Below are 12,052 nucleotides of genomic sequence, written 5' to 3'. Positions count from 1 at the left end.
TCCCCGCACCCTTCTCCAGCACCCCCTAGGTGCGGGAGCTCATACTTACTCTCCTTTCTCATTCCACTCCAGACAGTTGACACATCCTGAGTGACCCTGGGGGAGCAAATGGAGAGGGACAAGAAGAGAGCCAGTTAGAGGTTCTCCTGCAGAACTCAACATCAAGAAGTGGAAGTGAACAGGTAAAATAGCCTTTCCGTCCTCAGTGTTTTCCAGGTGTGTGTGAGTGACCAGGATTGAATTAAACTGCCTGGCATTTTACAATATATAAAGTACTTTCATATTCATGATCTCTCTTGATACTGAACCCCTCTGAGCCATAAAGGGCAGATTTCCCTGATCCTATTTTGCAGAAGAGTAAACTGAAGTTCAGATAACAGTAGTAGAAGTTATATCCAAACAAATTTCTGCTCCTACCACTAGAGGGGACATGTCAATAGTCTCTTCAAGGGACATCCCCTCAGCCACTTTGGCCAGAGGAGCAGCTGACTGAAAGGCAGCCAGTTAGCTAGAAGGCTGATCTTTCATTCATTTGGCACATATTTAACTTATCGAGTGCTTACTGCACGCCAGGTACTGTTGAGATGCTAGGGTACAGCAGTATACAAAACAAAGTCCCTGATCTTCTGGAGCTTACTTCAAGTAGATGGAGCCTGGGGTAGTAAGGTAAATTAAGCTTGGGGATTTGAATTAAGAAACACGGAGAAGTGAGGCAGTTAATGACAGATGCTGAGGTTGAAAGCATGCACAGAGAAGCAACGGCACAGCTAGAATTACAAGGAAACAGAATTCATGAAAAGCAGAAGGTATGAAGTCACAGAAATGAGTCTTCTTGTTCTCTCCTTCTCTCGGAGAAGGAGAGAACAAGCCACTTCCATTCCTACATTCCGTTCTTTCTTTCCCTCACCCTCCCTCATTCCTAATGGCACTTTGATTTTCACTTCATCATCTGCCCAGCCCAAATCAGACCATGTGTAAGTTCATTGTCCTTCCCACAGTGATAGGTTCAGGAATTTAGATCTAAGCCAAATTGGACACGGCATTCACTTGGACACAGGGACTAGCTCAGAAATGAGCCTGTGACCCCATTTGGATGCAAGGGGGCCACTCGCTGGGAATATGCGGAAAAGGAGTTTTCTCATTTTCGGAAGAGAGTCTATGAAAAAGATGTCTTTCTTTCTCTGGATGCTGGGTGTCCTAATGTGACTCCCAGAATTGTAACCATGAGGGTAGCCAGCCTGACAGTGAAATAAACATAGAAAGGAAAGACCAGCCAAGGGAATCACAGAAAAATGGAGCCAGAGTGACCCGAGTGACCAACCCTGATGCCTACCCTACTTCTGGCTTCCAGTCAGGAGCCCGTCTGCTCATTATTGTTTAAGGTCACTTGAGTTGGGCTGTTACTTGTGACCCAGAGCATCCTGATGAACTCACTCTTCATGTCTCAGTTTATCGGCACTTCCCTCAAGATATCTTCCCCAACCTGTAAGTCTGGGAAGGAGGTACATCCTTACTGTGGGCTCCTACTGTCACACTGAGTCATGGCTCTGTGTTGACATGGTTATTTGCTTCACCACACTGAGCCGTGAGAAAGTGGCCACTGTGTGCTGTGCTCACTGTATCCCTTAGGCCAGGGGCAGTGCCTGGCACATTCTGTAGCATAATGAACAGGTGAGTCCAATGGGACTAGTGGGAAGAATCGAGAGATATGAACAAATCTAATTCTCTGGCTCTCTAGTCAGAAGAGGCTTTTCCTCTGCCTTCTTCTTCCCTCTTACCCACTGTCCTATAAAGATTCTCATCTGAGTTGAACCTCATTTCTTTCTAGGTTCTGCACTTAAATACATTATTGACACATTTACTCTGTTCAAACTTGCCAGACCACTTACTGACCTGAGGCCTCTCACTTTCCCATGGCACTTGGTTGAAACCCCACACGTGACTCTGGTCACTCTTTCTAGATCAGAATCATTTCTGTCCTCACCCCTCTCATTTTCCCACCAGGCTTTAAATTACTTGTGCCCAGGGGTCACATCTTCAGCTTGCAATTTCCTGGAGTACCGAGGGCCTTGAATGATCGCCACTTACTAAGGGCTTACAAAGAGAGCTAGGCACAGTACCTTGCACTTGTGGTAGGCAGAACAATGGCCCCCTTACAAACGTCCATGTTCCTATGTTCTGGAACCCAGGAATATGTTATGGTAGGTGGCAAAAGGGACTTTGCAGATGTGATGAAGGTTAAAATCCTTGAGGTAGGAAGATTATCCTAGATTATCCAGGTAAGCCCAATATAATGACACAGTCCTTAGAACTGTGCACCTTGGGGCCTCCCTGGTGGTCCAGTGGTTAAGACTTCGCCTTCCAACGCAGGGGGTGGGGGTTCAATCCCTGTTTGGGAAGCTAAGATCCCATATGCCTCAGGGCAAAAAAACAAAAACATAAAACAGAAGCAATATTGTAACAAATTCAATAAAGACTTTAAAAATGGTCCACACCAAAAAAAAAAAAAGAAAAAAAAGAAAAAGAAAAGAAAAAAGAAAAACCAACCCCCCCCCCCCCAAACCAGTGAACCTTTCCTGGCTGCAGAGAATAGAGATGTAGGTGTGAAACGGACTTGATCTGCTATTGCCAGTTTTGGAGACAGAAGGGGGTCATGAGCCAAGAAACGCAGTCATCTCTAGAAAATGGGAACTGCAAGAAAACGGATTCTACTCTACAGCCTCCAGAAGGAACACAGCCCTATCAAGACTTTAGCCTGGTGAGAGCCACATCAGACTTCCGATCTACAGAACTGTAAGATGATAAATTTGTGTTGTTTTAAGCCACTAAGTTTGTGGTAATTTGTTGTGACAGCAATAGGAAACTAATACAGCATTCTACATCCATTATCTTAAGAAACAGGTATCATTTCATGGATAAGAAAAACAATGCTCAGAGAGGTTATGTAATCTGCTGTGATACTGTGACTTACATATATTTATTTATATGTAAGAAAGATATATTTAGTCTTCATCCTCACTTCTGGCACAGAGTTCCTAAAGCCCTTAGAATTTCCTAAGTAATAAGAGTGATAAAGGTATCCTGATATTCATAACAAACCTCTTTCAACACCTGAGTTTATATTAATGAAGTGATTTTTGGAAAGCACCTAAGGGTGGAAGCTGGTTGCCAGGAGAACCAAACATATGATTGGAGGGTTGGAACTTTCAGTCTCAATTCCCTGACCTCCAGAGGGAAGAGGGGCTGGAGGTTGAACTGATCACCAGTGGCCAATGATTTAATCAACCATGCCAATGTAATGAAAAACACAAAAGGACAGGGCTCAGAGAGCTTCTGTGTTGGTACACATGTGGAGATTTGGGGAGAGTGGCACGCCTGGAGAGGGCATGGAAGCTACGCACCCCTTCCCATATACCTTGCCCTATGCACCTCTTTTATCTGGCTGTTCCTGAATTATATCCTTTTATAATAAATCGGTAATCTAGTAAGTAGAATGTTTCTCTGAGTTCTGTAAGTTGCTTTAGAAAATTAATTGAACCAAAGGAGAAGGTGTATGGAACCTCTAATCTATAGCCAATTTCTTCAAAGCACAGGTGACAACCTGGATTTACCATTGGCATCTAAAGTAGGTATTGGGGGGTACAGGACAGCAGGGTAGTTTCATAGGACTGAGCCCTTAACCTGTGGAGTCTGATGTTATCTCCAGGTAGATACTGTCAGAATTAAGTGAAATTGTAGAGAACCCATCTGGTATTGGACAGTTGCATGGTGGTGTAAACAAACAAACAAACACCCATATGTTAGACATGGCCAATGTGGCACAGCTAGTAGTAGTATCAGCAAGCATTTTAACTCAAGAGCTCAGGCTCTTAAGCACTGTCTGAAAAATGTAGGAATGCTTCCAGAATTACTGTATTTGTTCTCAAATCAATAGCCCATCCAAAGTACAGACGACAAGCCACAGTAGACAAATGTGATACTTATGATTCATTTTTACATAGTAAAAAATAGCTCAGAGGTAGGTAAGTTGGAGAAAGTGTAGAAAGCCCAAACTAGATTCTATGAAAATACGAAGTAACAGGATCTCATTCAGATTCGACGGAGAAATCAAAAGCTTTACAGACAAGCAACAGCTAAGAGAATTCAGCACCACCAAACCAGCCCTACAACAAATGCTAAAGGAACTTCTCTAAGCGGGAAACATAAGAAAAGAGAAGGACCTACCAAAACAAAAACAAAACAATTAAGAAAATGGTAATAGGAACATACATATCGATAATTACCTTGAATGTAAATGGACTAAATGCACCAACCAGGAGACACAGACTGGCTGAATGGATACAAAAACAAGACCCATATATATGCTGTCTCCAAGAGACCCACTTCAGTCCTAGGCACACATACAGACTGAAAGTGAGGGGATGGAAAAAGATATTCCATGCAAATGAAAATCAAAAGAAAGCTGGAATAGCAATACTCATATCAGATCAAATAGACTTTAAAATAAAAAATGTTACAAGAGACAAGAAAGGACATTACATAAAGATCAAGGGATCCATCCAAGAAGAGGAGATAACAATTATAAATATATATGCACCCAGTATAGGAGCACCTCAATACATAAGGCAAATGCTAACAACTATGAAAGAGGAAATGCAAGGCAGAAAAAGAGACACAGATGTAGAGAACAAACACATGGACACCAAGTGGGGAAAGTGGGGCGGGTTGGGGGGGAATGAATTGGGAGATTGGGATACCAAATTGTACGCTCTAAATATATGCTGTTTATTGTCTGTTAACTGTATCTCAATAAAAGTTCTTAAAAAAAATACGAAGTAACTATTGACAAAAAGCATTAATAAAGGGCTCCGTAAGTTAGAATATGTGTTTGGAAGGCTAATTTACAAGGCACAGAGTGTTTAAGCGGATTTGTTTTGGCCTTGATAAACAAGGCTGGCTTAGATTAGGTATAAATCTATAACTACATTGAAGAATACAATGCAAGAAAACATGCCTATGACATATCAGAATTACACAGTGGGTAAAAAAGAAGGGGAGAAAATCTCAAACTTTAAAGGAACAGAGAGGAGGGACTTTACAGATGGCTCCTAGAGAGGAACAGACCTCCCTGGAACCCTGGAAATTTTCTATTTAGGGTGATCCTTGCACACCAGGGATCTGGAGGAAACAGAAAGTGCACAGAGAAAGGACATGCAATAAAAGCTCCAAATCTCACTTAAGTTACAAATTACAACCTTTTACTTTCTGCTTAACTTTATTAAATATTGACTATAATTACTGTTTATTATAAGTTCCTATAATTTGCTAGGTAGCATGGCGTTTTATCACCAACACTGCTTACAACTGTAGGTACATAATGACGATAAAAAGCAAATGGACTTTTAGGTGGTTTTCTTACTGCTTTTAAATTCTCTACAGACCATACACCCCCTTACAAGCCTACACTACTGCCCCCACCTTGGTATGCCTATCTAGAATACAAGACATTAATATACATGATCTCATTATCACTCCCTTTTTACAAGCAAGACCAAGTCTCAAAGACATTAAATAACTTGGCCAGAACCCAGATAGGAACCTAGGTCCATAAAGGTCCATAAGACTCCATAGTATTTCTCTGGCTGTGCTGGATTACCTCAAATACCACCCTTATTCCCACCTGCATTAAAAAGAGATCTCATTTCTGCTATCACCTTAGAGAACTGTTTGTCAGTTTGATATAACGTTTAAGCTCATATCTACCCCATGACCCAGCAATTATAGTCCTTAGGTATTTACTCAAGGGAAATGAAAACATCTGTCCACCTAATTTTTAAAGCCCCACACTGGAAATAACCCAAATGATCATCAGCAGGAGAACGGACACACAAAATGTGGCGCATTCATACAGCGCAATCCTACTAAGAAACAAAAAGACTACCCACAGATACATGCAACCACATGGGTGAAACTCTAAAAACATTTTGCTAAGCAAAAGAAGCCAAACACAAACATATGTATACTATATAATTCCATTTACAGAAAGTATACAAACAGGCAAAACTAATCTATGGAGATAGAAGTCAAAAAGTGGTTGCTCTGAGGTTGGAGTGTTGACTGGAAAGGGCACCATGGGAACTTCCAGGGTGATAGAAGTATTCTCTGTCTTGTTGTGGGTGGTAGTTACTCAAGTGTCAAAACTCATCTAACTCAACACTTGAGACCTGTGCATTTTATTTTTATATAAATCATACCTTAATAAAGAGAGAGAAGAGAAAGGGTAATACTAATAATAGTGATAGTGGTAGCTGATATATAATGAGTTATCTCACCATCTACCAGAGACAATATTGTGCCCTTCGTTTATGCTTTAAGTTAAACTTTACAACTACCTTGTGATGGAAACACCACTACTATTCTCATTTTTCAGATGAGAAAAAGGTTAATACCCCATATTGTATAAACAGTATAGTAAGAATGTGAATCTATGTCTGACAGATTCCAGAGCTTGGCTCTTAACCATGGTGTTATATTGCTTTTTAAAATTTTGGGGTATGTCCCTCAAAACTTAAATGCCTGCTATGATCTGTACTGGATCAGAGACACAACTGAGTCAGACAGACACATCTCCTGTCCTCTGGAGGAGCAGATGAGGTTCTGTTTTCTCCTCCTCTTCTCCAAACTTATAACATTAGCCTTTCCCCATGTTATTATGATCTCATAAGCACCACTTCAAATGGCTACAGAATATTCCTCCGAAGTTTAAACCATATTCATCTCTACCTTAGTGTTGTACATTTAGATTAGTTCCAATTTTGGTGGGTTGATGTATTTTACTTTATTTTTTATTTATTTGTTTTTTTGGCTGCACTGTGCATGGTGGGATCTTAGTTCCCCAACCAGAAATCAAACTTGTGTCCCTCGCATTGGAAGCACCAATTAACCACTGGACTGCCAGGGAAGTCCCGACTTGATGTATTTTAAAATTTCAGTGGGAAAAGAACATTTACAGGTGACTAGGCAACCCAGACTAGGCACAATGTAATGATTTTTTGCATTTGACTGGAAATATACACCATCTGTATTGTAACTTCAGGTATAGCTAATGCTACTCAGAAGCTCTGATGAGCAGTCATGGTGTGGAGGAGTACATTAAAATAAGAAACATTATTAAATACAATTTAGGAGACAACAATCTATCAAAATGTAGGACCTACAGGGAAAAAATAATAAAAGTCATTCTTGATAGGGGAAAAAGTTGGGACCCAATGCATTAAGTGAGTAAGAAAAGAGAAGCAAAGAGCTAGGAAGTCTGCCAATCAATGTGTATCCTGGCATAATCCAAAGGACTAGAAATCCTTTTGTCCAGATTTATTCTTTTACAAGAGGAAGCTGAGTATATGAGGCAGGATTATAAAGTGAAAGAACTGTCTGGGTTCAGCTCTAGCTTGGCCTCTTCCTAGACATATGGGCAGTCATTTGAGATTCCCAGAGCCTCAGATATTGCACTGGGAAATGGAAATGATGATAATGTCTTCCTGACAAGATCACTGTGGAGATCAAATGATGTAATATATGCAAGGTGCCTAGCACACTTTGGTAAATGCTGGCTCCCACCCCTGGAGCTCATCCTCAGGTAACTTCTCTTGCCAACCTCTGTGTGTTCTTCCAAATCTTACTCTCAAAGACCCCTCCATATGACCAGAATACTCACAAAGCATACACATCTTGAACAACTGGATTCCTTCCCATTTACTAACTTTTTCTAAAGGGTTATTTCTGCACCTATTAAATTGCTACACTAAGCTCTGACCAAACAGACAACTCATTTATTCAACACTCATTATGTATAAGGCACTGGGAGAAAAGGGAATAGACAGTAGGATAAACAAAGACAGGTCCATGTCTATGGCAACATGAGACTAAGTTCTGCTATAACAAGAGGAAGGAGAGAGGTATCAAAAAAACCTAAAAGATAGGAACATCAGGCTTTAAGATCAAGCTTAAAGGATCTTTGAGGACATTGTCTAGCTTGGAGACAAAGCTGTGGCCCAGTTTACATGGATACATGTAAGGGTCCTCTCTTAACTGCAACCCAAACCACATACATGTTTAACGTACTCAACTGACTGCAGACCTAAACATCTGTATAATGAAGTTCCACTGAAAAGATCAATGACAAAGAGCACGAGAGTTAGAGATGTTCAGTGGAGACTCCACAGGAAATGCCAGCTGGGAAAGAGAGGAAACAGATGGCCACGTGCTCCTCTATAACTCCTTGACAGTGTGAATATGAGTCTGAGCAAGGAAGATTTAGATGAAAATCCAGCAAACATTAATTAAGCACCTACTAAATGCCAGGGTAAGTGCTAAGCTGTCATGTATATCAATTCATTTAAACTTCACAATACACATGTTTATTAGCATATATTAAGATTATATAGTTATAATATAACAGAATGGAGTGAGTCCTGAAGGCAAATAAAACTCTTGAGAATTCTTTATTTGCTCTCCATTCATTTAATGATTTGATAGTTATCTTAAAGGCAGGATGATCTGAATACCCAGACATCTCCATAAAATCCTTTTGTTGATTCTTTAACCTAGTTGAATGGTTTCTCAAATTTTAGTGTGCCTAAGAACTACTAAATGGAGTACTAAGAGCAACAAGAATAACTAAAACTTAGCTTACTATGCGTCAGGCCCTGTCCTAAGTGCTTCACCTAATTACCCTTCAAAATCCGTTAAACTGCCCATAAAGGACAGTTAATGTGTTTTCATGTTCACAAGCTGTATTTCCTTGAGTAAATTCTTTAACCTCTCTGTACTTCAGGTTTTACATCTCTAAGAAAGGAGATAATATACATAACCTCATAGGATTGTTGTGGGAAACAAATCAATTCTTATAAAACACTGTGATAGATGAGTAGCAAAACTGGGAATCAAATCCAAATATGTTCTTTCCCTTGCACCATGATTAATCAGGCCTTATAGTACAGTCTGATGTAAACTAAGATTATTGGGGAAGGAAAAATCCTCCCAGAAGTCATGAAAAGGAACGATTTAAAATATATTTCAACTTCTATATGTTTTAGCTAAAAATCTAAGTATAAATATAGTGGGACAAGTCAACAACCATAATTCACAGCAGAAAGTTTTTTCTTATGTTGACCTACATCTGCTGTCTATGCCTGCAAATTCTCTTTATTCTTTCAATCTTTTTATTTGATTGATTGGTTGACTTTACTTTTATTTTTCATATGCTAGGCACTCTTATACATGCAAAGGCTATGGTGGTAAATAAGACAGAGAACTCTAGTGGTGGGGGAGAGAAAAAAAAATAAGCACAGGAATCAGTAAAATGAGTTCAGATAGTGGTAAGTGCTACATAAAAAGTAAAACACAGTGATGGGTTATACTTTAGATACACTGGTCGGAGAAAGCCTCTGATATAGCTATGTTTGAGGAGAAATTTGAATGCTGAGAAGGAATGCCAGGCATAGGAAAGAACAAATACAAAGGTAGGAACAGGCCTGGTATGCAGTAGATACAGAATGAAGGCCAGTGTGACCATAGTGATAAAAGGGACAGAGTAAGGCAAGATAAGCTCAGGGAGGTGAGTAGAGGCAAGATTCTAAGGGTGTCACATAGGCCACAGCAAGAAGCTTCATGAGGCCAGGAACTGTGCTGTCTTATTTTCTGCTAATATTCATCTCCCAGAGTCTAGAACATTTCTGGCATATTGTAGGCACTCAATATACACTTGAACGTGTGACTGAATCAATGAATGACTCCCAGGTTCTGCCCTCTGGTGCTTCAGAGTACAAGTTTACTCCCACCACCTCAAGCAGAGGTTGGTACTTTTCTGTAAAGAGCCAGACAGTAAATATTTTGGGCTTTGCAGGCCATATGGTATCTGTCATAACTACACAATTCTGGTGTTGAATTACTAAGACAGGCATAGACAATATATAAACGAATGAGTGTGGTTGTGTTCCAATAAAATTTTTAAAATTTAATTAATTAATTAATTTTATTTATTAGCTGTGTTGGGTCTTCATTGCTGCGCACGGGCTTTCTGTAGTTACAGAGAGCAGGGGCTACTGTTCATTGCAGAGTGCATGCTTCTTATGGTGGTGGCCTCTCCTGTTGCGGAGCACAAGCTCTAGGAGTGCGGGCTTCAGTAGTTGTGGCACGTGGGCTCAGTAGTTGTGGCACACAGTCTTAGTTGCTCCTTGGCATGTGGGATCTTCCCAGATTAGGGCTTGAATCCAGGTCCCCTGCATTGGCAGGTGGATTCTTAACCACTGCGCCACCAGGGAAGCCCCGCAATAAAATTTTATTTATAAAAATAAGTGGCTAGAGATTCATTTCAATCCCTATCAAAATTCCATTTGCCTTCTCTGCAGAAATTCACAAGATGAACATAAAACTCATATGTAAATGTAAGGGACTCTCAAAATAGCCAAAGCAATCTTGAAAAAGAAAAAAGTTAGAAAACTCACTTCCCAATTTCAAAACTTACTACAAAGATACAGTAATCAAAACAGTGTAGTACTGACATAAAGGACAGAAATTTAGATCAATGGGATAGAGTTACGAGTTCACAAATAAACTCTTACATTTATGCAAGGTTAACTGATTTCCAATAAGAGTGCCAAGACAATTCAATGAGAGAAAGAATAGTCTTTTCAACAAATGGTGCTGTAATAACTGAATATGCACATGCAAAAGAATGAAACTGGGCCTCTACATGACACAATATATAAAAATTAACCCAAAACCGATCAAAGACATACACATAAGATCTAAAACTATAAAACTTTTAGAAGAAAACACAGGTGTAAATCTTTATGACTTTGTATTAGGCAACAGTTTCTTAAATATAACATCAAAAGCATAAGTGACAAAAGAAAAAAACAATTTGGACTTCATGAAAATTAAATCTGTGTGTCAAAAGCACTCTCAAGAAACTGAAAAAACCCACAGAATAAAAGCAAAAATTTCAAATCACATATCTGATAAGGGCTTATTATCCAGGACATACAAAGAACTCTTATGACTCAACAATAAAATGATAGGTAACAATTTAAGAATGGGCAAAGGAGGACTTCCCTGGTGGTGCAGTGGTTAAGAATCTGCCTGCCAATGCAAGGGACATGGGTTCGATCCCTGGTCTGAGAAGATCCCACATGCCGAGGAGCAACCAAGCCCATGTGCCACAACTACTGAGCCTGCGTGCTGCAACTACTGAAGCCCGAGCACCTAGAGCCCGTGCTCTGCAACTAGAGAAGCCACCGTACTACACTGAAGAGTAGCCTCCGCTCGCCACGACTAGAGAAAGCCTGCATGCAGCAACGAAGACCCAAAATCGCAGCCAATAAATTAAAAAAAAATGGGCAAAGGATCTGAATAGACATTCCTCCAGAGAAGAAGATATACAAATGGCCAATAAGCACAAGGAAAGAAGCTCAACATCATTAGTCATTAGGGAAATGCAAATCAAGACCATAATGAAATACCACGTCACACCCACTAGGATGACTATAATAAAAAAAGACAGATAATAAGTATTGGTAAGGGTATGGAGAAACTGGAACATTTGTACATTTCTGGTGGGAATGCAAAATGGTGGTGCTACTTTGAAAAACAATTTGGCAGTTCCTCAAGGAATTAAACCTAGAGTTGACATATGATACAGCAATTCTACTCTTAGATATATGACTAAGAGAACTGAAAATATATGTCCATACAAAATCTTGTACACAAATTGTTCATAGAAGCATTATTCATAATAGCCAAAAAGTGGAAACAAGCAAAATGTCTGATGAGTGGATAAACAAAATGTGGTATATCCATATAATGGAATGTTATTTGGCCATAAAAAGGAATGAAGTATGATTCATGATACAACATAGATAAATCTTGAAATTATCACACTAAGTGAAGGAAGTCAGATACAAAAATCTACATATTGTGTGATTCCATTCATATGAAGTGTCCAGGACTTCTCTGGTGGTGCAATGGTTAAGAATCCGCCTGCCAATGCAGG

At 39.8% G+C, this 12,052-nt stretch overlaps 1 protein-coding gene across 5 annotated transcripts in view; it reads right to left on the bottom strand.

Moving 5' to 3' along the window:
- Nucleotides 1-12,052, bottom strand: part of WDTC1 (WD and tetratricopeptide repeats 1) — a 69,866-nt gene that overhangs the window by 20,196 nt on the left and 37,618 nt on the right. For all 5 annotated transcript variants that reach the window (XM_057701661.1, XM_057701642.1, XM_057701651.1 and 2 more), the window contains exon 4: nucleotides 50-96. In XM_057701661.1, coding sequence (XP_057557644.1) covers nucleotides 50-96 — 47 coding nt within the window. The remainder of the gene's footprint in view (nucleotides 1-49; nucleotides 97-12,052) is intronic.

Source organism: Hippopotamus amphibius, chromosome 1 (genome assembly GCF_030028045.1).
Source record: "Hippopotamus amphibius kiboko isolate mHipAmp2 chromosome 1, mHipAmp2.hap2, whole genome shotgun sequence".
NCBI lineage: Eukaryota > Metazoa > Chordata > Mammalia > Artiodactyla > Hippopotamidae > Hippopotamus > Hippopotamus amphibius.
The sequence above is the reverse complement of the archived record's forward strand: the minus strand, read 5'-3'. Positions and strand labels throughout refer to the sequence as shown.